Source organism: Nycticebus coucang, chromosome 2, assembly GCF_027406575.1.
Source record: "Nycticebus coucang isolate mNycCou1 chromosome 2, mNycCou1.pri, whole genome shotgun sequence".
In the NCBI taxonomy this organism is placed as follows: Eukaryota; Metazoa; Chordata; class Mammalia; order Primates; family Lorisidae; genus Nycticebus; species Nycticebus coucang.
This window is the reverse complement of record NC_069781.1, coordinates 5,676,013-5,703,556: the sequence shown is the minus strand read 5'-3', so window position 1 is coordinate 5,703,556 and position 27,544 is coordinate 5,676,013. Positions and strand designations below refer to the sequence as shown.

The following is a 27,544-nucleotide window of genomic DNA, read 5'->3' as shown; positions in this document are numbered from 1 at the left end:
GACTAAATCAGTGTCGGAAACTATTTTGGAAGATCACTTCTGAAATCACCACGTGCTCAGCAATGATAGAAAACACCAGTTAATTACGCTGGAAGTGATTTCTCCAGATTCCTTCCCAGTTTCAAAAAAATCTCAGTTTTAAACTGGCAGCGCATCTCCCACTGGGAGGCCCTCAAATCTGGAGACAACAAAAGCTACTCTTTGAGCTGCCTGTTCTCAAGGGAAGGGAGCCAAGGTATAAAGAGGAGACTGACATACCATGAAAGACCTGACCACGACGTCTGGCATCTGGGGCAGCTGGTAGTGGAGCAGGGCAGTGGTGGCGTGGTCTGTCACCTGAGAATGAAGCACAATGGCTGCAGTCAGTGCATCCAGACCAGTGCTGAGAAAACACGCAGGGCCAGTGCACCTTTCATAAGAAACCGGATCTGGTTTTGAACGCCTTGTGGAGGAAGGGACATCTAAAACAAAATCTCAGGTAGGAACCTTAGTTAGTGGAGCCGGAAGCACAGAGGGGAGAGGAGGAATGATGCAGCAGAAAGGACACAGGCCTGAGCACAGGGAGAGAGGGTGGCCAGAGCCAGTGGGGGCTGATCACTGAGGGCTCACAATCCTCTTTGCCACACAGCGTAAGGCAAAGGAGCGTCACCAACTGTTCGTGTCCCACTTCGTCTTCACACTGAACGGTTTCCCTGACTGTGTGACCAGCCTGTTTCCTGTAATTCTTATTCTGTCTCATCACACAGCCTTTATCATCAGGAATCTGGGGTTTCTGAGCTCTTCTCCTTGGGCTCACGGTTGCTGCAATGAGCTGAGAAGTGCTGCCAGCCCAGTGAGGCCGCTAGACAGCTGTGGGAAGGCTGTGGTCTTCCCACTCCCATAATCTGACTCCACAGCAAAGCTTTATCAGCAAGGCCAAGGAGAAGATGGTTTGAGGTCCACTGGAAGCATCAGGTGACCAGCTGGACAGATCATAGGGCCAAAGCCCTGGCACCATCCCCTGACCCTGATCGAGCATCTCAATGTCCCTTCTCACAAACAAAAGGGCTGGTCTAAGATCCCTGGTTGTTCAACACCATGATTTGCTAATGCCTACCATCAATCAGCAGATTAATAGATTATACCTAATTTGATAGCTATGTTCAAACGAATGGTTTATTTGATTGTCCTCATTACGGATTCTTGACATTACAAATGTTGTGCTTAAAAAACAAAACAAAAAACTTCAGCTAACATCATTAGCTCTGAGAACAAGAATAAACACGGTGTGACCTGTGCAGACCTGTCAGCGTCCAAGCCCACTAACAGACCTAAGTGGCAGGGGAGCAATCAAGTGAGGTGGAGACCAGAGGAGCTGGTCTGGCCCTACATGGGGAGTTGCAAATGATTCAGAAACTAGTCCAGTTGTTTGTCTACACCTGCAGGCAGAGGCTGCGCCACAAAGTGTGAAGACACAGGCTCTGCAGGCAGGCAAGTCCCTGGCTAAACTGTAATAACACACACCTCCTAAAGCCAGTGAGAGGACAGAGTGAGGCAAGGTGGGCAAAGCTTTCTCTCTCCAGCAAGGCTGCCAGCCCTGCTACCCTGCCCTTGTGGCTGGACCTGCCCTCTCTCCCAAGGGACTTCCAAGGTTTGCCTGGTGGCTGGTGAAGCCCGCTAGAATATGATTGGCTCTGTGGGGGGAGTGACCACGTTCACCTGGTTCCCTCAAGGCCCAGGAGAGCACCAGGCTTACAGCAGGTGCTCAGAACATATTTGTTGAATACACAAATAACTTAAAAATGCCCACTTTCCAAAGGCCACAGACCACAGACACCTGCACTGGCATTCTTACAAGTACATCAACAGTTCACATGCCCAACCTCACTGAGAAATTCTCACCCAAGTGACTTTAAAGATAAATGGTACTTATTCCTTCAAGTGCCAAGTCTGCTTTTATTTTAAGCATTTTTGACAGACAGCTTTCTAAAATGAGCAATGCCTTAAAAAAAAAAAAACAGTAGTAATGATAACTTTGGAAAATGGCTGGTGGTGATTGGTGGGGAGAAACTAACAGCCACAAAACCCAGCCAAGCAAACAGGGCTCAGACGGTACCTGGACTTGAAAGCTGGGTTCTTGCCCACCCAACTCCCTTGCAAAGAAAATCCATGAAAGTGTCATTTTGTCAGCTGAGAAGATAGCTCCTGTAATCACATTTGCCATTATAAAAGAAGCAATGGAGAGTTATTCCTCTCAACCTTACCATTTGTTTATTTTTGGAGACAAGGCTGTTGCCCAGGTTAGAGTGCAATGGCACCATCAGAGCTCATTAAAGCCTCAAACTCCTGGGCTCAAGCAATCCTCCTGCCTCAGCCTTCCAAGGAGCTGGGACCACAGGTGCACACCACCAGTTGACTTTTTTTGGTAGAGATGAGGTCTCATTGTAGAGATGTTGCTTAGGTTGGTCTGGAACTCATAGGCTCAAATGATCCCTTTACCTTGGTCTCTGAAACTGCTGGGATTTCAGGTGTGAGCCACCCTGCCCAGCCTCCTACCATTTGTTTTTATTTATTTATTTTTGAGACAGAGTCTCATTTTGTTGCCCTTGGTAGAGTGCCATGGTGTCACAACTCACAGTAACTTCAGACTCTTGGGCTCAAGCAATCCTCCTCTTGCCTCAGCCTCCCAAGTAGCTGGGACTACAGGTGCCTGCCACAACATCTGGCTATTTTGTTTTTTTTTGCAGTTTTTGGCTGGGGCCAGTGCAGCCTGCAAGTCCACATTATTCCCCTTAATCTTGGGGAGTGGGGCCAGTGCCCTACTCCTTTGAGCCACAGGTGCTGCCCACATCCAGCCATTTTTAGAGGTCTTGCTCTGGCTCAGGCTGGATGGTCTCAAATTCCTGAGCTCAAGGGATCTTCCCACCTTGGCTTCCATTTATTTTTAAAATGCCTCTAATGAAGCCCCTGCTCTCATAGTTAAAGGAGCTAGGCTGTGCCTAGATGGGGACTGTCTCCCCTTCTTCCCCCCGCCCCACTAGTCAGGGATAGCATCATGTGCCTCAGTGGCTGGAGCTGGCCTGGGGCCTGGCTGGTCCCCAGTAAGGCGGGCGACCCAGAGGTCACATTTAAGGCAGAGATTTGTTGTTTGGCTGCACTTTTCTGCTTGTTTCTTCTCATTTTTTTTTGCAGTTTTTGGCTGGGTCGGGTTTGAACCCACCACCTCCAGTATATGGAGCTGGCGCCCAACATGCCAGAGGTGGTCAGCCCCGGCCAGAAACTGAAAAAAAAAAAAAAATCAGGAAACTTTACTTAACTGGGACCCCCGGCTTCCCTTAAAGCATCAGAAGATCTGGCAACAGTCTCACAGGTTGTGGAGGATTAAACAAGTCTAACAAGTGAAGTGCCCAGCACAAGGCCCAGTTCCTCCTCATCAGTGTGATTGAGACGTGGTCCCAGGAGGGGCAGTGCCTCTGGACAGGGCATGCATCTGCAGTTTGCCTGAGCACCCCACAGTCTTATACCCAGATGGCTTCACTCACCACTGTACCTGCCTGGTCCTGGTGGCCTTGAGAATTTAGTGCTTCTACCCAAATGGTAAGACTCTGTGCCCCCAAGATGTCCCACCGTTCTTGGGGGGGCCTGGCCTGACCAATGTGTGCCCATTCTCCAAGTACTCCTAGAGGTGGAACTAGTTGTGATAACTGCACAACACGATCTCCAGGCAAGGCACTGCTAGTTCTGGGGACATCTAAAGCTCTCCAGACCTCCTCCTCCTCCTGTGTCCTTGCTAAATGACCAGCCATCCAGATGGCTGAGCTCCTCCCCGTCATCTCTGTTCCCCCCGGCCTTTTTCCTCAAGTGACCGTGGAGTTACAAATCATTTATCTGGAATCCAATGTCTTCCCCACTCCTGCTGCTCCTAAGCTGCCATCTCTTCCTGTCAGGCCGATGTGAGTGCCTGGACCAGCTCTGCGCTGGCTCACACTCCTCCATCCTGCACCGACAGTGCTCTCAGAAGGAACATTCTGCAGTGAAGGGGGAAAGGGTGTGGGCTTGAGGTTGGGATCCCAGCTCTACCTCTCCGAGCAACACAACCTTGGGATAAGTTACTTCATCTTTATTAGCTGCAGTTTTCCCATCTGGACAATGGGGTTATTGACAAACAGTCCCTATCACATGGGATGACCATGAAGATTAAGGGGAATAATGTGGACTTGCAGGCTGCTCAGTAAATATTAGTTATCAGCTCACGAAACTCCAACTCCAACCATGCTACTCTCATGCTTAGAATCCTGAGAGCTTCTGAATGCAGTGGGGACAGAATGTGACATTGCAAACCTTGTGGGTCCTGGTCCTGGTCTTCCTCAGTAGCTATGAACGAAGCTTTGTCCTGTCTCCCCAGAGCCCTCCCCTCCTCCTGACACCCTGCTGGGGCCACGCCAGCTCTTTTCTTCCACAGCACCCCCCATGCCTGAACTTATAGAATTAGGTTTTGCAGTTTTTGTTTACTGCCAGTTTGCCTAACTTGACTGTGCACTCTGAGAGATGAGAGACCATATCAGCCCATGCTGATAGAGCGAATGACCCATTCTGTCCTTGAGACTTCCAGGGAGAATGGCTCAGCGGGTGGATCAAGGGGCCTGGAAATGGCAGGGGCAGGAGGAGGAGCTGAGGACTCTGGGCCCTGGTCCCTCAACTCTGTGCCAGGGAATCCTGGACTTTCTCTCTGTGGGAGAAGTCACAAGTGGTCACCCTGTCCAGTTCTCCTTCCTGGGCACACAGGACGATCTCCAAGCTTCCCTTGTAGTTAGAGTTAGGCATTAGGAAGTGGAAGTGGTGTGTTACTTTTGTCTGAAGGCTATGAAAATCAAGTGTAAACCTCTATGTTCGCTGTCTTTGAGACTCTGGAAGCCCACTCTAAGATGGTAAAGTCACCAGATGGGGAGGCCCTAGTAAGCCTGGGTCCCTGAGTGATTACGCCGAGCACAGCCCTGTGAAGACTCAGCATGGCTGGTGCCTGCAGTGCACCCTCGCCTCTCTCCAGACTCAGGCTCTCCTTGGACATGTATTTTGCATCTAGAAAATGAGCCACTGTGTCAGCCAGGTCTACAGTTCCTATAAGTGGTGGCACACACAAGTTCGAGCTGTGGTCAAGGAAATTTATTATCCAGAATGGGGCTGCTCAAAACATGGTTCCCAGACCAGCAGTGCTGGTATCACCTAAGAATTTATTAGAAATTTGTGTTCATGGGCCCCATTCTAGACTTAGAATCTCCAGGGTGGGGCCCAGAAATTCAGTCAGCCTCTCCAAGCTCCTCTCAGGGATGCTACATGCATAAGGCTACAAGTGTTTTAAGCACACACGTCACTGGGTCCTGCTGACAAGCAGATTCCGACTAAGCAGGTGTGGATGGGCTGGGCTTCTGCCCTACTAGCAGCTGCCAGCAAGGAGCGTAGCACTCCAGGTACGATAGGAACAGAGTCCCCAAAGTGCTGGGCATTTGATTCTGGACACAAAACGAAGGAGTACAAATCAAATCGGCAGTTTGTCTTTTTCATGAATCAAAATGAATGTAGCCGGGCGTTGTGGCAGGTGCCTGTAGTCCCAGCTACTCAGGAGGCTGAGCCAAGAGGATCACTTGAACCCTGGAGTTGGATGTTGCTGTGAGCTATCACGCCGCAGCTCTCTACCCAGGGCGAAAGAGTGAGACTCTGTCTCAAAACACCACCACAGTAGTAACAAAAAACAAACCCCCCAATGAATGGCAGGCATCACACGAGTTTCCCGACTCGCTCTGGAGTGGTGACTTTTTAGGATCATGAGATGCTTTATTAAATTCTAATAGCTACTATTAATGAGAGTGGCCCTCTGTGCCCCTCTCATTTAATTCGCACAGTAGTGACTCTGAGGTGGGTGCTATTCTTATTTACATTTTGGGCATTAAGATGCCCAGTCACACAGCTGGAGGAGGGTGACTGGTTTGGAGCCTGGGTGCTTCAAGGCCTTTGCCCACCTTCCTGCTGATGGACTCTCCTCAGCTGGCTCTCCCATTCTGCAGAAAAAGGTGCAGGCCCAGTGGCCAGGGGCAGCTTTGCCCACTCTCTCCCAGAGTCTTGCTGCAAGGCACAGGTCAGGGGATCTGCATCGTGGCTGCCGTATGGCAGGCTGCTCAGAGCAGAACAAGCTAAACTGACAGGAAAATGTCCTCTCCAGATGCTGAGCTGCGCACCACGGCTGCCTGGCGTCTGGCTCACAGGTAGGGCATCCAGTGTTTTCCCATTACTGGTTGGCGATCTGGTCAATCAGCCTCTCTTCTTTTTTTTTTCGCAGTTTTTGGCCGGGGCTGAGTTTTGAACCCTCCACCTCCGGCATATGGGGCCGGTGCCCTACTCCTTTGAGCCACAGGCGCTGCCCAATCAGCCCCTCTTTTTAAGAAAGGCCCAGGACAGAGTACTCTTCAGCGGCCGAATGGCGGCATTACTTTCCTAGTGTTGATGTGGTCATTTAGTTTCTTCAACTTCCCAGTTACAGAAGCATTTTAGCAAGAGGAGAAAAGGCTGGCTGGTTTGCAATTCTCTCTCCCTTCTTCCCCAGCCCCCTGCTGCTGGTTTTTGGATTCCTGTGGCTGAACCCCCAGGCGCCAGGTAAGATGTGGTTGTTGAACACTAGAGAGCTTCGCCTACCATGATCTGCCTTTCTGTCAAAGCATTCCACCTTCAATAGTTTTTGTTTTACATTCTTCAACAACAAAGTTGTTTTTTTGCTCAGCATCCAAGATGTGGAAAAAACAGGCCTTGGGCAGAAAAAATTTTGCTATTAACTAACTTAAATCAACTCCATGGTAGTGGAGTTTAGTTTGGTCCCATCGTGCTGTAACGCTAATGAGACTCTGCTGGGAGATAAAAGCAGGAGGCCGGGAAGGGCACTAATGCTCCCCAGAGAGGGAGCGGCTCATCCCACCAGTGATGCCGGCTTGAAAAAAGCGTGGAAAAGATCAAAGTGGGCGCAAACCTAGGAGAGGGAGGGAGGAGAAGCAGGAAAGTAACAGCAAGCAAGATGGGACGCTCAAGTGCCCAGCAAGGGCGGGAGAAATGCCGGCACAGGGAGACGCACTGAGGGAGGGGCTCTGCTAGGAGACACTGGCATACTCCTCATAGCAGGGAAAAACCGCAGGTGCTCCAGCCTAGTTTGGGGGTGTCCCCCATTTCAACGCTGGCCTGTAGCTAATTCACTTTGAGGACAACATCTCCATCACCTGTCAACAGATCTACCCTGCTTGTAGTTTCCTTCGCCCGCATGCAGGGCTTACCAAAATGCCTCCCCTTGGCTCAGAGGGAAGAAGTCTTCTTGTACCCAAACGTACAGGGGAGCTAAACTCAGGGAGGGAGAAAGGACTCTTTCAAGAGACCTTGAAACAGCTGTCAGTCAACACGCTGGAAGAGGACATGCCAGTCAAAACAATTTCCCAAAGTTCCTCTACCATATTGTGTGCAAGGAGCTCCTGACAGCCGCCTTCCCTCCCAGAATCTGGGAGCTGGGGGTGCTTCAGAGATCACAAGTTATTTTAGCTAAATCCAAAGTGGCACTGCTCACAATAACAGCAATGATTCACATCGACATTTCCTGAGCATTAACCCTGTGCAAGAGCAGGTCTACACTGCACAGCCTGGGGTGTGTGGCTCTTCTTACACGAGTTCAGGCTCTGGATCTGCCTGTCACGCTGATTTAGGTGACCTGAGGTGAGGATCACCCTGCCCCAGTTCCCTATACTTCCCTGCCATGCACCAGGCACGACCCACCCCCAAACAGGGTCTGATAACAGACATTGGTGGGCCCTCAAGACGACCTCCAGATTGACTGTGTCTCCCTGCCATGCATAAAGAAGGGGAAAACGGGGATGAAAAGCAGCAGCATCAGTCAGGCGTATTCATCAAGGGACCTCGCCAGGCATGGTGGCTCACGCTATAGTCCCAGGTACTTGGGAGGCTAAGGTGGGAGGATCGCTTGAGGAGTTTGAGATTAACCTGGCTAACAGAGCAAGACCCTGTTTCATTTTTTTTCTTTTTGAGACAGAGTCTCACTTTGTTACCTTGAATAAAGTGCTGTGGCATCATAGATCACAGCAACCTCAGTCTCTTAGGCTCAAGTGATCCTCCTGCCTCAGCCTCCCAAGTAGCTGGGACTACAGGTGTCCACCACAATACCTGACTAATTTTTTTTTTTTTTTTTGAGACAGAGTCTTAAGCTGTTGCCCTGGTTAGAAAGCCGTGGTATCATCATAGCTCACAGCAACCTTCAACTCTTGGGCTCAAGCAATCCTCTTGCCTGAGTTTTTCTATTTTTAGTAGAGACAGGGTCTTGCTCTTGCTCAGGCTGGTCTTGAACTTGTGAGCTCAGGCAATCCACCCGCCTCAGCCTCCCCCGAGTGCCAGGATTATAGATGTGAGCCATCTCGCTACTCTTTTTTTTTTTTTTTGACTCCTGGGCTCAGGCAATCCACCCCCCTTGGCCTCCCAGAGTGCTAGGATTAAGGTATGAGCCACTATGCTCGGTTCGAGACCTTGTCTCAAAAAAAAAAAAAAAAAAAAAAGTGGAGGACTAAAAAAATACAGTACCATAAAAGGGGGACAGTGGAGGCAATCCTGTCAATCCTACTGCAGCACACGGATGTGGCAGGCAGTGCCCACGCGCGTCTTCCTGCTCAGACCCTCCCCTGCTGCAAGGGCATGTCCAGAACTTTTCTGTTTAAGGTCAACCCCCAGAGCAGCAGGTTTTATGATGATTAGGCACAGCTCTATTCTTCTTAGTAAGGGAAGAAAGGACACAGAAGGATCAGGGAGGCAGACGGTGGGGAGAAACTCTCTAACAGACTTGCCTTCCCCAGCAGTTCCCTCTTTTAAAAGCAAGGGAGTGCTGAACTCCTGGAAGGGGGAAAGTCAAGATGACTAGGCCCATTACCAGCCTAGGATGGAATAACAGCACAATCTACACTAGGACTCCCACCCTGTTGGATGATCTGGTACACCCTCCCCTAATTTTTTCCCTAAGAATTTTTCAATTACCTTCAATTTGGGGTATCTGATTTAAATGTAAATGTACAACTCCTGCCCAGAGGTCTTCCTTGTATTCCTCAGTGATCAGATGTCCTCAGGGGCTCCTGGCAGGGTGGGGTGCTTGATGCCGGATAACTGGCATTCTTCCTAGCATTGTGGAGGGATAGCACCAGCTGCATGGAACCAGGCCCCTCCTGCTATGCCAGGAGAGCGGGGGGGCCCCCAACAATTAAAACTATGCCCCTTGCAAGACTGACAGGAAAAGTTAAGTACTCTCATGTTTAACAGCTGCTTATTTAAAAGAGAAGCCTGGTGGAGACGCAGACTATGGCTTCCACACGATTCCCTGAGACCCGGGATAAAGTGAGCAAAAGGCAACAGGGTGTGACACGGGGAGCCACCAGGAAATGGGGTTTAAGCCTGGATTTATCACTCTTGTCCTGGGTGACCTCAGCTGCATGCCTCTCTTGCTGGCTCTTGAGGCTGAGGTCATGGCCAGGGTGTTCCACAGGCTCCTCCAGGCCTAAGCTTCAGCGGATGCTGCTGTAGGGCCCAGTAAGTAAGCTCCTGCCCTGTGCCAGGCAACATTCACCCTCTGTGCTCTGAAGGCAAACCTGTGATCAGTCTACCGTCAGCCCCATCAGGGGCTAAAATGAGCCCTTTTGTACCTTTTGTTTTTTAGAGGCAGGGTCTCACTCTGGCATCCAGGCTGGAGTGCAGTGACCCCACAGGAGACCACTGTAGCCTCGAACTCCTGGGCTCAAATGATCCTCCCTCCTCAGCCTCTAAAAGTGTTGTGACTAAAGGTCTGAGCCACTACATCCAGCCCCTTTGTAACAAGGACAAGCAGATCCCAGGAGAAAGCTTGGGTGCCAGGTTACTGTCCACCCCAGGAATCTACCTGCTGCCTCATGTGACGTCACCCTCATGCAGTCCTCAGCTTCTGGGCTGGTTATAGAGTTTTGAGAGATGGGCTCAGGAGCAGAGAGCACCTCCAGCTCAGCGGGTTTGGGTGTGATCCTGCAGCACAATCCAACAGGCCACAAAACCAAATGTGCACTACTTGCTGGCACCCAGGCTGTTCCCGCAACTCGTAGAAATAAAAATGAACTTCTACTGTGTTACACAAGTAGATTAGCCTGAGAGTTTGGGTCTCTATTAAGAATTTTGCAAGGACAGTCTCACCTTTAAGGAGAGGGACAGTAGGAATCTCTTGGAAGGAGAAAACTTTGTGGGTCCCGCAGGCGAACATGTGAACCCAGTGTGTTAAAGGTTTAAAGAGACGCCAATCCCTTCAGCAATGTTGCTCCGAGGACGTGCACTGGTTTTATGAAGAATATTTAAAACGGTCCCAGAAGTATGCACTCCATGAAGAGGAGCCATCATTATCTCAAAACCGGAATGCTATAAAGTCAGTGCTGAAAGTGATGTTGGTGGGGGAGTGACGTGGAATGGCACAAAGATGGGCTTCAAAATGAGGATAAAAGTACAGTGGAGCGGAAGCAGGGGATTTATTTTTTATTATGCAGTCCCTGTCTAATCTGCACCTTGGATTTGTAGGCCTCAGGTTCAGCAGGCCTAGAGGCCTGATGAGGAAGCGCCAAAGTCCACAGGGACCAGGGATTACTCAGACGAGATCAATATTTCCTTCTGAGCTTGACAAAGGAGCCATAAGGACGGGCTCTGAAGAGCTTATAACTGTTCGCCAGAGCTGGGCAATGCTGCTCTGGGATGGGACCGTGGCAGGGCCGACTGGCTTGGAAGTGGGGAGGTGTAGGCACACACAGCTGCTGCATCCTGCCCCAAAGCCCTGCTCACACCATTGAAATTAAGCTGTGCCTGGGAAGGCAGAGCCCGTATATGAAAAGCACTTAATACAGTCTCCAGCACATACCAAGTCCTCTATAAATGAGTTTTTGTTTGAGTGTGGTTAAAGTCTCAGATAAGATGCCACTGATGTCAGGAAGGGAAGCCTCCAACTTCCCGGATTCCTGAGTGCAGACTGGTGGCAAACGGCCTCCAGAGTTAGCTGTACCTCTCCTGGCCACTCCACAGTCAGCTACTCGGTCCTCCCAAGGCCCCTGTGGATCTGGATCTCTCAGCTGAGCTTCCGTCTGGCCCCCACTTCACATTGCAGCAATCCCGGCTGCTGTAGGACCCCCACCCCCACACTCCTGCATGCTTTCCTGGCCCTGAGTCTGTGCTCGAGTGGTCCCCTTGCCTGGAATACTCTTCCCTGGCTAAGCCTTTCTCACCCTTCAGGACTCAGCTGAGGGGTCTTCCCTGTTCCAGCCTGGGCTGGGCAGAAGGCATGCTGTCTGCACTCCCAGCAGAACCCTCTAGGCACCCCAGCTGGATACTTGCCAGGCCTGGGACGAGATGCCCCATACCTCAAGCTGTGCTTTCCTTGAGGATGAGGCCAAGGAGCCAGCCTCACTTCTGTCCTCCCTGGTGTACAGGAGGAGGTGCGTGGGGTCTGAGAGAGGTGCGTGGTCCAGCACCGGGTGCCTCTTACCTAGCAGGATCCCGAGAGAACGAGAGAGAAAGTGGACAAGAGTCTATTTTTGGCCAGTGGGGAAAGGGGGAAGAGTGAGAAGGGAGGGAGGGATGGAAGAAGCAGAGGTTGTGAGCTCTGCCCTGGGTGGGGTGGGCTGGGTGAGCAGAACCTGGGGAGATGCCAGGGAGCTCTCCGTGGTCCTGACCAGCCCTCCGCTCTGTCAAAGGCCTTGTACAGGGCTGAGACACACACGATAGGGTCCTTGACATTTCTCAGGATTAAGGAATTAATACTCTTCATTTAGATGAAAAAAAAAAAAGTTCAATGCTTTCCAGATGGTAAAATGCCAGATTCTGTCACTGGCTGCTGGGAAAGTCTAAGCCCAAAGACACCTGAATTGTTCTGTGCCCACTTGGTGTGATGTTATTTTCTGCAGGAACAGCCTTGCAGTCAGAGAAACATCCAAAGACATCTGGGCTCCTAAGAAAACAGACAATACCATCTACTTCTCCATCTAACTTGAGGCAATGAAAAGAGAAGAAGGGAGAAAGCTACAGGGCCCGATCCCACCCCCAGCTCCTGCTTTGCAAGGAAAACAGGACATTGAGGCTCAGCCTCTCGGTCTCAGGCACCTTCCTTCCAGGGATCACTGGAAGTACCACTGCTTCTCAGAACTGGGGCCTGATCCAGGTCCTGGACCCATGATTCTACACCGGCATGTCAGGGCTGCCCACAGGAAATTGCTGTTGGCCGTAATTCTGGGTTTGCTTTGCCTTCTCAGAACAGCCGTAAGAATCTGACATGGAGTAGACTGTGTCCCACGCAACCTTTCAGGAAGAAATAAGCTACAGAGATGACAAATGACTAATCTGTGACTCTTCTAATGGCACAAAACCACAAACCACTTCCAGGGCAACTAAGATGCCCTAACAAAGTTAGCAAGATGGGCTAGGCTTTCCTGGTTCAATTTTAACCATAAAACTGGGCACATGTGAGCGCCTTGTGGACGGAAGGTACTGGGGTATCAGAAGAGGAAAACAAATGATTAACTCTCTTCCAGGTTTAGATTCTTGTGAATATTCAAACAAGACCATTAAAAGGTGGTAATAAAGACTTTTCAGCTGTCAGTTTGAGCCTAACAACCCATCCCTGCCACTCTCAGCTCTCAGGTGCCCCGGACCTTGAGCAGGTGAGGTCTGCTTACCCGACCTGGTCAATACATCCAGCTGCCGCCGACGGGGCTGCTTGCCAATAGCCCGACAGTGGGCTCACGCACACATTCCTCCCACCGCCATTTGTCAGAGCCTATGGCCAGGAGTCCAGCTGCCTACATTAAGACGCCCATTTGCCCTTGCACCAGGGAAAGCTGTCCCTCTGTTGTTCGGGATACACTTGTGAAGTAGTGACAGAATGCACAAAAGCAGAATGAAAAGGATACATTGTTTTCAAAACGTAAGTGTCCTTCATTGGAGGTGGCTAGCACGTGAGAGGCAGGGGGATGGCCGAGGAACAAGACCCAGAAAAAGCAAAAGGCCCTTTGTGGACTTTTGGAGGCTGTGGAGTCCTCCAGGTGTGGGGGCCTTACCTATGCAGGGCACCGAACAAAGACGACTGAGGCCTGGCCTGCAGCCCGCAAACTTTCACCACAACTTGGCCTCTTAAAGGTCTTCGTCTGTGGCATTTGAAGAGGGTTTTGAAAGGAAATGTAAATGAGGCTGGTAGGAAGAAATTTTGGAGATTTAAAATAATTTAATACTATTTACTGACCTCTTTGGTGACGGGAAACACCACAGCAGGTACATACATATGCAGCACGGCCTGACTCTGAGCAGGGTGACAGCTCGCAGCCTCTGAAGACTATGCTGCCCCGGGACAGTTCCTTTTTCTGTGTGTAGGAGATCAATTTGTGCACTGAACATAACCACCAGCTTATTATGAGGCATTCACCATGATTTCAGAGAAGTGGGTCTATAGATCTGACTCCATCTCCTTCACTGAAGAGTGCCTGATGTCCGTTCAGTAAACACACTGTGACAGTCTGTCCCCAGTTGGGGACAAGTCTTTCACATTAAAGAATGAATGACGGAGTGAACATAGGAAAGAAGCTACACAGGAATGAAGCAGCCCCACCCCCCACTCAGAATGTTATCCACCACCCTCCACAGTCGAGTGCTGATAGCGCAGAGCCCAGAGAACAATGACTGGGGACTATGAGCTGGACATCGCGGGCTGTGACGTTTACGCTCTGTCCTTTAGCTCTGAGTGAAGAAGCTCTGAAGCTTGTGCCAGCCCCTCTGATGCTCCCTGTCCTTTCTCACCTGCCCACCTGGAGCTGGACACCTCTCCCCTCTTTCTTCAGCCACCCTGCCAACACTCAGTGCAGTAAGCAGCTGTAGATTTGCTCCCGCTTTCTTCCTAAGTGACTGGAAGAAAACGCACACTGTTTTGAAATGAGGGGGTTAAAGATCAAAACACTGACCACCCCTGTAGAGTTTAAATGTCAGAAAAATATGAACACGCTTGAAACCTTTCCTGGCTCTTTGTGATTCTGCCCTTTCAGGCAGTCCCCCCATTTCTAAGTCCCATTCTCTGAATCTACTCTGCTGGAGACTTGCTGGCTATAAAAAGTTTCTTCACCCTAGGACGAAGTGTAAGGTGCCTCTGGGGGACCCAGTAAATGATGGGAGCCTGTTAGCAGCCACAGACCCACAGCAAGTGGCCCCAGCCCTCCCCCACTCCCACACTTGGGTAAGGGGTCTAATGAAGAAGAGAGAAAAGGGCTTGCCGACAGAGAACGTCTGCAGACAAAAGGCAGGGTATGCTACAGAGAGAGGCTCAGGGGCTCTGGCTTCCACCCGGGGGTTAAGCACAGGCCTGATGAGGATTCAACAGGGCTGGATTCCGTTCTCTTAGCTCCTGACATTATTCTCTAGAAATAAAAAGGTGAATGTGAGGTTGGCTTGGTGCTGCAAGGCAGTTCCTCTCCACACCCTCCTGTCACACCGAAGGGAAAGACCTTGGAGGGCTTACTGCCCACCCAGCTGGCCCTTGCTCTGTGGTGGCTACTGCTGCTACCTGTGGGCAGGAAAACATGTCCAGTACGCAGTGATTGCAATCACATAATGATGGCCAACAAAAGGCTTCTACCCCAGAGCAGTGCTGGGAGAGGAGTCCTCCAGAGATGCTGTGAGCTGCTGCTGGGAGCCAAGACTTCCTGGCTCAGAGGTGGGTACAGTTATGGTACCTGCCAGGTACCACCATCCTTAAGGCCCTAGGAACCATTTCTAGTCTGAGATGGATGACCGAGGAACTTCCTTTCCATGTCTGCTTATCTACTAATGCACTTCATCCTCTGGTCCAGGCTGAGCTTCCCTAGGTGATGCTTGTAACTAACCTTACCCTGGATGGTCAGCTTGGGTGGGTGTGAGCAGGCAGAGAGGATGGGAGGGGATGTCTGCCACAGTACTTCCACACAGTGTCTTTCTGGGAAATGCTACAAACAACAAATGGGATACCCCCAAGTTTAAGTATGTGAACAGGAAGAAAATAGATATCTGAGAAACAGCTGATTCTAAAAAGCAGAGTTTAAAAATGCTGCCATCTAATCCTTCTCCTTTGGTGGTTTGGGTTTGAAATGTTAAACATCACGCCAGAAACCTCAACAGACCTTCCAAATGAGCGAGGATGAAGTCAAAGTTGTCCCAACTCTGAGCTCAGTGCAGGGCCTGCTGTGGCACAGGAAGGTCTGCCCTCCCCACCCCCCCCAACCAGCCCAAGGAGAACCTGCTGGAACAAGCACAGTGCAGCCGCTGCTCTCAGATGCCATGCCACACTCTTCATGTGCTCCACCACCATCTTCCAGGCAAGCAGACCTTTCTACAAATCCCAAGCCCATTCCACACGGCCATGACTGGCTGAAAGCTTATTGAGAAAGGATTAAGCTTAATTCAGTCCTACATTATTTTCCAGTATCGTCCTCTATTTGATAGCAAGTAGAAGATGTGTTAGTAGGAGAGACAGAAGACTCTTTAATCTAATTCTTAACTGCCCCTGAAAGAAAAGGACTTCAACATTATCTGCCTTTAGTTCTAATCAAAGAGCACTAGCACCTCTCCCCACTGTGGTCCTTTAATCTAGTACAGGTCAATATCAGAGGTCAAGTCCATTTAGTTAAAAATAGGCAAAGGTAGAGATGAGAAAGGAATCTCACAAAGGGTTCTGCACAAATACAGAGGACGTGCCACTCAACAGCTGAACTAAAACCCCACTCCTTAGACTTCATTGATGTTTACTGTTAGAAACATGCTAAAAACACCAACAGGGAGGAATCAGTGAGATTTAAAAGTGCTCTTCAATCTCTCCAACTAGACTAATATCAAATTTTAAACGACGCTTCAGTGTGTGTTTGCAGTTTTAAGAAAATACAAAAAGTGGTTGGCAGGTTATTTTCAGAGGAGGCAGAGTAGAAACACCGCACTGTCTACATCCATGCCTCACCAAATGTGTGCTTCCCACTCTCCACGACTTCTGTAATACTAAAAGAGCATTAAAGAGAGATACGCGAAGGCAGGCATGGGCAAGCCCCTCTCATAGACGGCACTGCAGTGAAACGGGCTACCGTGCTCCCCGGCCTGCTGACACTGTCACTAGCCTTTTGTGGAACCAGGAGTAGGTAACTCATCACCATGCCACAGAGGGCACAGAGATAAGAACTAGGTTACAGGGAAAACGACTGTCTTAATGTTTCTCACTATTAAAGCAAAATAAGACACAGATAATGAGCAGTGTTAGAATGTTTTTTTCAACCAGCCGCTGGGGGAAATATCACAAGAACAGTCAGCATTTAAGGCTGAGAACTAATGCGTGTTTAACAAGTGAATACTGCAGGAGCGGTAGCTTAGATAAGAACGCTAAGACTAAAACCTGTTCCCTGCGCTGAAGCCTATCCTGACCACATCCTCCTTTCCTTCAGGCCCCAGACCCAGGGACGGAGGCAATTTTCTCCATTATGTTTCTAGAAAGCTCAGATGGGTAAAAGCTAGAAGAGGGAAGACTATGATTTTCTCTGTGAAATAAACTTTTATTTTGGGACAGTTTTAGATTTACACAAAAGTTGCAAAGATGGTACAGAGAGTTCCCACAACCGTCTCACTCAGTTTCTCCACTGTTAACATCTTTCATTACCAGGGCACATTTGTCAGAATTAAGAAACCAACGCTGTTAACTAAACTCCAGCCCTTGTTTGGATTTTACTAGTTTTTCCAATCCAGGGCGGCTGATATATTTAGCAGTGGAAAGGTAATGGCTTTTCACTGCTTATATAGGCTAAGTGTGTAACTTTCATTCTCAGACTATTCCCTACTCCTAGGCAACTCTTACCCCTGTAAAGGGGTCCGGGAACAACATGAATTGACATCAGCACCATTAGAGGCTGGTCCCTTTTGCCTCTTTGATACAAAAGCCCCATGCGCACTACTTCATGGGTATGAGATTTCCTTTCCCAGTTGTAAAACACTGTGAATCCACTAAAAGCCAAGTAATTGTTCACTTTAAAATGGTTAATTTTATGTTATGTGAATTTCACGTTAATTAAAAAAAAGCCCCTTGTTTCCTGGCACAACTATTATTGTGTTCCTACGATTCAACATGGAAAAAACTTGGGCTAAGCATTCAAAATCATGTCCCCTCTGTGTCAGTCTCTTCAGTGGCTTCTAATAGAATAGAGAATAGAATACAAATTCTGTACCAGGGCCCAGTGGCGCCTCCCTGACCTGGGCCTGGCCTTCCACCTCCGCTTCATTCTCCTCACCCACAGTGTATTCCACAGCTCTTAGAACATTCTAAGCCTTCCTCCACACAGGAGCATGCTGGCTCCCTCTCACACTGCCTGCCTCCGTTTAAGTCCCCCCACAAAGGCCTCCTGACTACCCTAATCTAAAGGAGGCCCTCCGGCTGTTCTTGGTCACAGCCTCCTAGCTAACAAATTGGAATTATCTTATTTAGTAAGTCCCTTGCCTGATTCCCCGCCTCCCTACCCGTATCCCTAGCACCTGCACGGTGCCTGGCACCTGGCAATGAGGCTCAGTAAATAACTATTTACTATTCCCTCATTGAGTCCGTTCATGAACTCAATGAGGGAATGAACGGAATGGTAAGTCTCTCTACCTGCACTACTGGATGTGAGCAGAGACAGAAGATGCAGGAGAATGGAAACTGGCTGCTGCCCTGCGGGGACTTGGCCCTGAGTGCTGTGGGGACTGGAGGGGGCGGGGTAGGAATCCTTTTAAGCCACAGGGATTGAGTGGTCCAGCTTCCCACTGGAAGCTGGGGAAATGGATTTTGTCTAGTCACAATTCACTTTTTTTTTTTTTAGAGACAGAGTCTTATTTTGTTGCCTTTGGGAGAGTGCAATGGCGTCAAAGCTCACAGCAACCTCCAGTTCTTGGGCTTAGGTGATTCTCTTGCCTCAGCCTCCCGAGTAGCTGGGACCACAGGTGCCCGCTGCAAAATCCAGCTATTTTTTGTTGCAGTTTGGCCGGGGCCAGGTTCAAACCTGCCACCCTCAGTATATGGGGCTGGCGCCCTACCCACTGAGCCACAGGCGCTGCCCACTTTTCACTTTTTCTAACATTTTCCATACCAGTGTTCCATCTTTCTGGAAAAGATCTGGTAGGACCAGAGCGTAGTGGGGCGGGGCCAGCCTGTCTCCCTTAGCCCCTCCCTGTGGAGACGACTAGGGCTCTGAGAACCTGAGTTTCAAAGTGGGGTTGAGCTTGAAGTAACTCCAAGTCTCTGACTTGTGACGGTATAATTTACATACTGTGAAACTCATGCTTTGTAGTAATATAGTTCTGAGTTTTGACAAATATGTACAGTTGTTTAATTACAATTAAGATACAGAATATTTCCATCACCCCAACAAGCTGCCTCGTGCTCCCACCGTAGGCAACCACCAGTTTGATTTCTGTCCCTGAGGTTTTGTTCTTTCCTCAGAATGTCATATAAACAAAATCAGACAGTGAACAGCCTTTTATGTCTGGCTTTTTTCACTTTAACACATTGACTGCCATACTAGGACAAAAAAATGCTTTCCTTGGGGCCATGGTGTTTTATTATGAAAATAGAATAAAACTGTGAAAATATAATTAAAAAAACTGTGAAAACAAAATGATCCCTTCTAATTTAATGAAAAATTGGTTATTTTTTGTTTTTGGTGCAAGAGTTGTATGCAACTCATGCAGCACTAGAATCAATTTTTACACTACACACCATGGGAGTTGGATGTGACTCATGACATACTAATTGAATTTGTTCCTAAGAATTGAGTCTTTTGTCATTCCACAAGTATTAAGTTGTGTTTGGAGTGGACCTTGGGTGGCCATACCCCAAGTATGTACAACAATGTCTTGTTACCACCTACTATTCATCTGGGTTTTGTTCAAAGAGCTGCCAGACAAACATCCAAAGTGAAATGTGCGCTCCAAAGTTATGTAACTGGAGAACACAGTCTAGCATGTGGCACTCTTGGGCTGATTGGCTGGAGATGGGGGACAGAGACCAGCGGCATAGGAGATGTGAAAACAAGGAACAGAGTTCCACGGCTTCATGAGGCTCAAAACTAGGGTGACTTAAATACAACTTGTTGGGGGGCCTAACGCAGCCACACACAAACCCTTTCCTCTCCCCCTCCTCTCCTCCTAAGACAAAGGGGCAAAGGATCTGCTTAGCCCCACCCCCTAGAAGTAGTTCATACCAAAGAACCTTAACTTTCTAGGCAAGCTGTGGAATCTGCCCACCTCCTAAAGCCCCATATAAAAGAGGTCTCTAACTGCCCCTCCCCAGATGCCCTCCCTTTTCAATAAACCTCACCTGAACATCTCCTATGCCACTGGTCTCTGGGTGCCATTGTTTACACCTATCCCAATTCACACCACAGTTAATGTGTCAAAAAAGGCCTCTGATTACATTTTCCTAATGCCTCTTGAGTAAGAAGCAAAAACCAAAACTTACCTTTTGGAATACTTGATATGTGGATTTAGACCATATGTCAAGCTGGGAAGACAAGAGATAAAAATCATCAGCATCAGTATTAGGATTCAGGATATCATATCTTCGATATTAGGGTCTTAAGGAATAAGACTGTAATTGCTGTTACCTTTATTGCAAAGGATCTTAAATGTCCTACTTCTTTATCAGTCTATAGGTGATTTAAGGAAACTGAATGGAGGGATACAGGGAAGTCAACTTGAGGCCCTTGTTTCTTCCAAGGCTCACATGTGAGCTGAGCCCCCTGCTCACGTTTCTAACCTTGACTCCTACCATGGCTCTCCTGCATCACATCATGTGCCAATGTCAATTTCACCTCAGGACCTTTGCACTGGCTGTGCTCTTTGGACTGTTTTCCTCACAGCCCTAACATGGCTCTTTTTATATTTCCTTCAGCTCAAATGTCACCTTATCAGAGAAGTATTTTCCACTTACCTATTAAAATATTCTTCCCAGTATTTATTTGTTATCTCTATTCTCTTAAACCCTTTCAAAATTTAATTTTTATAACACTTAAAAACTGTCTGAAGCTCTGTTGTTTCTCTTTACCTGCTTACTGTTGACTTGCCCAGGGGAATATAAGCTGGTGCAGGGCAGGAGGCTTGTCTTCCTCCTCATTATCTATCTGACCGGCGCCTGAGATGGGCCCTAGCACATCATGGGCATCAAAACATCTTTGCTGCTGAGCACTTGTCCCATGCCAGGCACCACAGTCACCCCACATGTGAGCTTTCTCCTGGAATCCCAGAGTCAGTCTGTGTGGCTGGCCCCATCAGCCACCTACATTCCAGATGATGAGACAAGGATTCAGAGCCCCAGGGCGGCGCCTGTGGCTCAGTGAGTAGGGCGCCGGCCCCATATGCCGAGGGTGGCGGGTTCAAACCCACCCCGGCCAAACTGCAACAACAAAAAAATAGCCGGGCATTGTGGCGGGCACCTGTAGTCCCAGCTACTCGGGAGGCTGAGGCAAGAGAATCGCGTAAGCCCAAGAGTTAGAGGTTGCTGTGAGCCGTGTGACGCCACGGCACTCTACCAAGGGCGGTACAGTGAGACTCTGCCTCTACAAAAAAAAAAAAAAAAAAAAAGGATTCAGAGCCCCTCCGCAGTCCCAGGTTGTCTGACCAGGCATCTTTCAGAGGGTCTCACCTGGAGACCTGGCTGGGCATCACAAGCCCCTGGGGGAATTTTTTCCTTTTCATTTTGAATATACAGATTCCTTGGTCCTTCCCCTGGAGGGTCTGGAGTGAGCCCCAGAGTTCTGTTTCTTTGTTTGCCTTTTAGCAATGCTCCTCAGGTTGACTGTGATGCCTGGGTAGTCAGGAACCCCTGATCTAGAGGCACTCCAGCTTAACAAATGAGGACACTAGCGGTCCAAGATGAAATGTGGGTAAAGCTCAGAGTAAATCCAGCTCAGTCCTCCTCTGGCTGCATTTGGTCACACAGAGGCTACTTCAGTGGCTCATTCTAACCAAAACTATTTTGGTTATACTGGTTTGCATGATAAACCAAATCAATGCCTTTTGTTTCACGAGTTTAGAACAAATTGAGTAAGGCAAAAACAGAATTATCCCCAATACAGTGCTGGAGACATCTCAAGTATAGTGATTAAGTGAGGATTCCACAGTGTGTCCCATAGGCACAAAAAGTCAACTTTAATATCTGAGTTCAAGAGCTGAGTAAATTGAAACATCTGGCCGATGGGTCTCTTGGAACCTGCCTTTGGGGTTGACCAGTGGTCAAGGTAAGAAACCTGAGACCCTGCTGTTTAAGCCTGTATGTTGTGTTATTGATTTTGGAGAACCAGAAAGCATGAGAAGCAATTGGAGAGGGAGACTCCTTTAAGAGGACAGCCCTACATTTGACCTGGACAATTCAGAGCTCTGCTTCTATATATATTGGAGGAAAACACCAAAATTTTGCTTTCTGCAAACAAAGCTGGGCTGTGAACAGGCACACATTCAGTTCTCTGGCTTCTTCCTGTTCACAATTAGTTTCATGTAAATTCCACTGTCTTTGAAAACTTTCAGGACAGCAGAGAAGGTTAGGATGATGCTGAGGAGGCCTCTCTGGACTCTGCAGGGCTCCTGCTGGTGGGGGTGGAGGTTTAGTAAATCTAGCTCTGGGATTGATAAATGGGAGAGATTTCACTGATCAAACATTCACTCACTCAACTTGAAAAATAGACCTCAGATCCACCCATTTCTCCCAAACCCACTGCTTGCACCATCTTTTTCTTGGATTTCCACAAGAGCCCCTAACAGTTTCCATTCTGGCTAAAATGCCCTTCAGAAAGATGGTGTTAAATGTCAGTCACTCCCCTCAGCCCCTGATTTAAACCACTAGATGGGAGTAAGAATGTAAAAAATCTTCAGGCATTAGAATTTTAATTTGACAGGTTAACAATCTGTAGAGCGAAAGTGACATGTTACCTCCAGATAACTCTGAAAGAAACCTCAAAAGAAACATGAAATTAATTCCCTACACTATCAATTCTGTTGAAGAAAACTACTGTTGGGCAGCTGGTTGTATCTATTTAAGAGACTGAGTCAGGTTCGTGTTACTTTCTCAGTGCAGCGGCTTAGACCAGGGCTTAACAAATGCAGCATTTTAAGACGATTCAGGGATTGTAGGATGAATACCTTTTTGCATCTTTTAGTTGTAATCAAATCACTGTGAAGATGACAGGAAGACGCCAAAGATTCTAAATCTCAATTTGAACTTGCAACTAATATAGTTCTTCCATTTTAAGCCCACAGATGTTTCTTCTGAAGTTCTCCACTGTTTATTCTCCCTGCCTGCTCACATCAAACACAAGCAGACCAAGACACAAACACAGAGTCCAGAAAAGAAGAATCTACGTAGACTTAAAAGTTATAGTTTTTACCTAAAAGAGAAAATTATTTTAAAAAGTCTCCAGGGTCTGTAAAATGTTTTCATAAAAGAGAGAGAAATATGCATAGGTTTAAGTAAAAGATGGACTCTCCAGCCTAACTGTGGATTCTCAAAACCACACTTATTCAAAGTGAGGATACTGCTTTTTAGAAAGGATGTTTAAGTATCTTATGCAGGACCCTAGGGAAAGTTCTACCATCTGGGACAGAAGGACCTTAGGTAATATGGTCTATTAACCTGGTGGGTAAGAAAGGGATACAATAACAATGGGTTTCCTTTTTGCTGGGAACACACAGCAGGTGGTTTGTACTTGATTTTCTGCTGGATTTATGCCAAAGAAAGCCATTTAAATGCGCATTCCAGAATCCATGCCTTACCTCTTCTTAGGGCCAGGAAGATTTCAGAAATTCATTTCAGGGAGCCAGGCCTGATCTCAGTGAATATTTATTAGCTGCAGCTTTTTCACTGCAAAGGCAGGCATGGCTACCAATTTTTTTTGCCAGCTGCAATATTTAAAAAAAAAAAAAAGAGCATCCTGGAAGCTGCATACCTTTAGCCTGATGAACAAGAGATTATTCTGAATTATAGGGTCAGAAAAAAAAGTGAAGCACCCTTCCAGTATTCTGGGCAAGCATTAGAAAGATCTGAAAATGGAAAAGTCAACCTTGCGGTGACTGGTGGCTGAATCTGCAGTCTTTGGAGGAGGTTCTGGACTCTGGGGATTGAAATAAACATTTTAGGGGTGCAAATGCGGTCTACTCTCAGGTGTAATGGAAACAAACTCTGAGACCACCAACTGCGTTAGCACAGACACCTCTGCTCTCACAGAAAACACCAAGACCTCAGAAAGTCTCTCAACGCACAGGAAGGACTTGTGCAAGGAAATCCTGACAAATCACACTGAGAAGAACAATCAGCAGGGCCTGGCCATTCTGACTGCGACGCCCACCCACGGTCACCACAGTGACTGCAGATGCCATTTACTGATGAGGATACATTGGACCTGCTCACCTAAATTACATTATCTTTTAAAATCCTCTCAGCAATAGCATGAGGATAAAATAATTTCCACTTCACAGATGAGGACACTGAGGCTTAGAGAAGTTAAATAATTTGTCCACCGTCACATGGTTAATCCATGGGGAATATGAAACTAGGTCTGTGCCCAGAGGCCAGGCTCTTCCCTTCCCTTTTGGGGGTCTTCAGGTAGAATTCTCACTCTGTGCGCCCACAGCTATCTGGCACTGCTTAAGGCCTGTTGCTGTGACAGTTGCAGCAAGTGAAAGTTGTGGCAACTTATGAGAAAGTTATCAATTCTTTATATCATTTGAAAAAACAGTGTAATCGATATTAAATTATCTAAAATGGACAATTTCAAATAAAAATCCGGACCCACACAAGAGTGTCAAATTCTAAACCTTTCATTTAGTAGCTTTATCTCGCAAGGTCAATAGGTGACAGACATGCCATTTGGGGTAGAATACTGCCCACCAGCAAGTTTTCAAAACTATTTCCGTGTGGTCATCTTCTCAAGCCTGCCTACCCTCCCTAGGGAATCAAAGAGTGAGCAAGTCTCGTCTAAGTGAGAACACAGTGTCACAGGTCTATTACTCCTCAACTTTTCACTTTCAATCAGAACATGCATTTGTTACTAAAAAACTGCTGAAAGCACAACTTCAGGGCCTCCTCTGCATATGAATCAGGCTGGATTTCCCTTTCCCTGGCTTTCACCCTTCCCCCTAGAAGTAACAAGAGGCCATTTTTCTGAAGGTCGTCTGAACAATTTCAAAGGCTATAACAAATCAAAATGTTCCCTGCATCTAATATCAAACGGGGCTGATGCCAACACTTATTAGAGAAATCAGATTCAAGCTTTCCCCAACCCCCTCGACCCAAACACACACACACACACACACACCCCCAACTTTGAAGTGGGAAGAATGCAGGGATCAGAAATTACCCTGGAGACAGCTCTGGCTGTCTTTGAAGGTTCCCTTTGATACCACCATTTCTTTTCCTCTCTTATGCTCAGAGGCTAAAAGCTGCCTTTTTTACTGATATGGGGTAATTAATGAAGCTATAGCATTAACATAACCTAAATCCCCTAATAAGATAAATTCAGCTGAGACACTTATATTTTCCAGTTAAGTATGACTAGTATAAAATCAGGACAATAGCCAAGTAGTCATCTTAAATCTTGCTTTTTAACATGCTGAGTCATGGCTCTTGCTACGCCCTGATTACAACGGATAGCAGTCGGTAAGTCTTAAATGCATTTTTGTTTTTTGTTAGAGGAATCAGGCTTCTGGTGCTTGGTATCAAAAATTGCACCACAGGTACAGAGACAGGACCCTGTAGTGCTGGCGGTTGTTACTGCAAAGTGCAAAGCCATGGCCTTGCTGGGATGGATTTTGATGGGGAAAATACCTGCCAGGTCTGGAAACTGGGGCTGGTGCTGGGCCATTTCTGTGGCAATAGGGGCAGTTAAAGCTCTTAGAATGTGCTGGTTGCTCTGAGCTTAGAGGACACAGCAACTGCATAAGCAGAAGTCAAGCCCATAGGAGGCTTTCCGAGCCACACCCGTGCGTCTGCGGCTGTGCTCCAGGAGACTGCAGCAAAGCATCCTCTGCAACCACTTAGGCACCAACTCAGCAAACGCAGGGCTGTATCTTGGGAAGACCTAAATTACAATCGACAATTTATTCTTGTAGACCACGCCTCAAGCTCCTAAGGCTCCTTCCAAATAGTGCACTTTATTTGGAATGTGCCAGACATTTCAAATAATGCCTATATGTATATAAATACGTATCAGTACACAAATATCAGTGTCGGGACTTCAAATAGAACACTAATAATGTCTGCACAGTTTTATTTTTATCATTCGTAAAGTGCTCTGAAAAAAAGAAGGAGCTAATCAATTGGCTAGGCTTAGGTTAGTCAACAGTCACTGGAGAGCTTCTCCACCAGTGTGGTCAATGTACCCTTAAAATAACAAAGGGGCTGGTCCTCCCACCTTGGTATTCCCAGTTTCAGAGTCTCTGCTTAGTGTTCTGTCCTAGGCAGTTGTGAAAGGGACCCTGGGGCTTCCTCCGTGTGCAGCTGAGTTCAGAATCCCACATGCATACCCATTTTCCTTCTGATGCACAGAAGGAAAGAGGCCAGGCTAATCTCTCATGTGAAGAACACGTGTGTCTCCTTTATCCTCTGACTGACTCTTTGTCTTCAAACTCCTGTTGCTTCTTTTATTTCCCATTTCTCATGCTTGGTTTTCTAGTCTTCCATCCCACTAAAATGTTTTCACATCCCAGGAAGGCCTTCTCATTGTCTCCTCCCCTGGGTGAGGGGGCTTCTACTTATGGGAACAGAGTCCCTGTGAGTCTGTGCCCTCAGGGGGCACCTGCCAGATGAGGTGTGAGACCTGGCTCTGCGTGGCTATGGGCAGTTTCTTTACTACTCTGAGTCTCAGGCTCTTGTGGTAGGAATGAGTCTGGGTCAGTATTTACCGTCATGATACTGTTAGGAGGACCTGATAACCACTAAGCTAGGTTTGCTTCATGTATGCCTACCACACCAAAATATTTCATATTGTTCTTATTTATATTAATTGTAAGACAGACATGCAATTCAATAATCATATTGTACTAGTACAAGCAAAAGACTCTTCACAATTCCATGTGCACAGGAATAATGAAAGCCAGGTCTGCCACCTCCTGAGCCCATGCCCACCAGCACAGCCCTCATGCAGGAAGGAGGCTCCTGGGAAGATGGGACAGGATAGGAAGGAAGATGGCATTACACTAGTGTAAAGGGAGGAAGAGAAGTTTGACAGGTGGAGTAGGAGTGACGACTGGCCCAGGGCAAAGGGCATAGACCATGCCAGTGTGTGAGAGTCTGGCATGTCTGGGGAGCCACAGGCTGGAGCGTCAGACGAGACACGTGAGAAGACGGCAGACCAGATGGGAGAGGGAGGCAGGGTCCAATCATTAGGCATCTGTATGCCATAAAGAGGAGTTTGGAGTTTAGGGAAGTGTGTTTTGTGAAATACCAATGTCACAATTATGCTCCAAGAATAAAGAAAAACAATTTGATGGCCAAATACGTTAGGAAAATAGGGTGGCACCTGTGGCTCAATGAGTAGGGCACTGGCCCCATATACCGAGGGTGGTGCCCCATATACCGAGGGAGGTAGGGTCAAACCTGGCCCTGGCCAAACTGCAACAAAAAACAGCCAGGCGTTGTGGCAGGCACCTTTAAGTCCCAGCTACTCGGGAGGCTGAGGCAAGAGAATCACCTAAGCCCAAGAGCTGGAGGTTGCTGTGAGCTGTAACGCCACAGCACTCTAAGGGCGACAAAGTGAGACTCTGCCTCTAAAAAAGAAAAAAAAAAAAAGTTAGGAGAATACTGCCTACTATCTTCTCCTCTTGGGAGACCCACAGATACGTGAGCAAACTAAAGTAAAGAAGCCTAGTGAGCTTTCTCTAACCCAGACTGCCTCCAACTTGTTTGACCGTGAACTGCTCTGTGCCTGACATCTATTAATAGCCCACTTTCCTACTGTGGGGAGGGCTGCTCTGGGCAATGGGGAGAGAGTGAGAAGCAAGAGAATCACACACTTGCGTGTGTATTTTAGGAAGACAGTTCTGGAAGCCAAGTGAAGGACAGACTGCGCAGGGAGATGGAGCTGGAGACTAGGAGTGAGGCGGCTGGTGCAGCTCTTCAGTTCAGAGATAATGAGTGCCTCCAAGGAGGGGGGTAGCCGGCAGGGCCAGTGTGAGAAACATTTAAGAAAGAACAGCCAGCACCCACTGACAGACTAGATACGGGGATGAAGGGAAAAAAGGAAGAAAGGTTTAAGCCATTAAGGGTTGACACTGCTAACCAAGATAAGGAAGAGTAAATTTAGGGAGAAGGATGATTTTAGTTTTTGGACAGGTTGAATTTAAGGGATCTCTGGGAAGGAGAAATCTGATCTAGAAACAAATCATGAGTAGGGTGACATGGGGGACAGTGGCCAAGGGGACTGGGCAGAGGGAGAAGGGAACCCTGAGCAGCTGGAGAGCCGAGGGGAAGGGA

General features: G+C 47.9%; 1 protein-coding gene across 3 annotated transcripts in view; it reads right to left on the bottom strand.

Annotated features, from left to right (window-relative positions):
* MED27 (mediator complex subunit 27) overlaps positions 1-27,544 on the bottom strand; it is a 225,568-nt gene that overhangs the window by 2,471 nt on the left and 195,553 nt on the right. The window contains exons 6-8 of one of the 3 annotated variants that reach the window (XR_008373858.1): positions 22,219-22,374; positions 19,544-19,585; positions 259-336 (exon numbers count right to left, since the gene is read on the bottom strand). Coding sequence is in view for 2 of the 3 variants with exons in the window: in XM_053559137.1 (XP_053415112.1) it covers positions 259-336; positions 19,544-19,585 (120 nt within the window). In the remaining variant the exon portion in view is untranslated. Of the gene's footprint in view, positions 1-258; positions 337-19,543; positions 19,586-22,218; positions 22,375-27,544 lie in introns of those variants that run through there. The other 2 variants (XM_053559137.1, XM_053559138.1) reach the window with 2 other exon arrangements.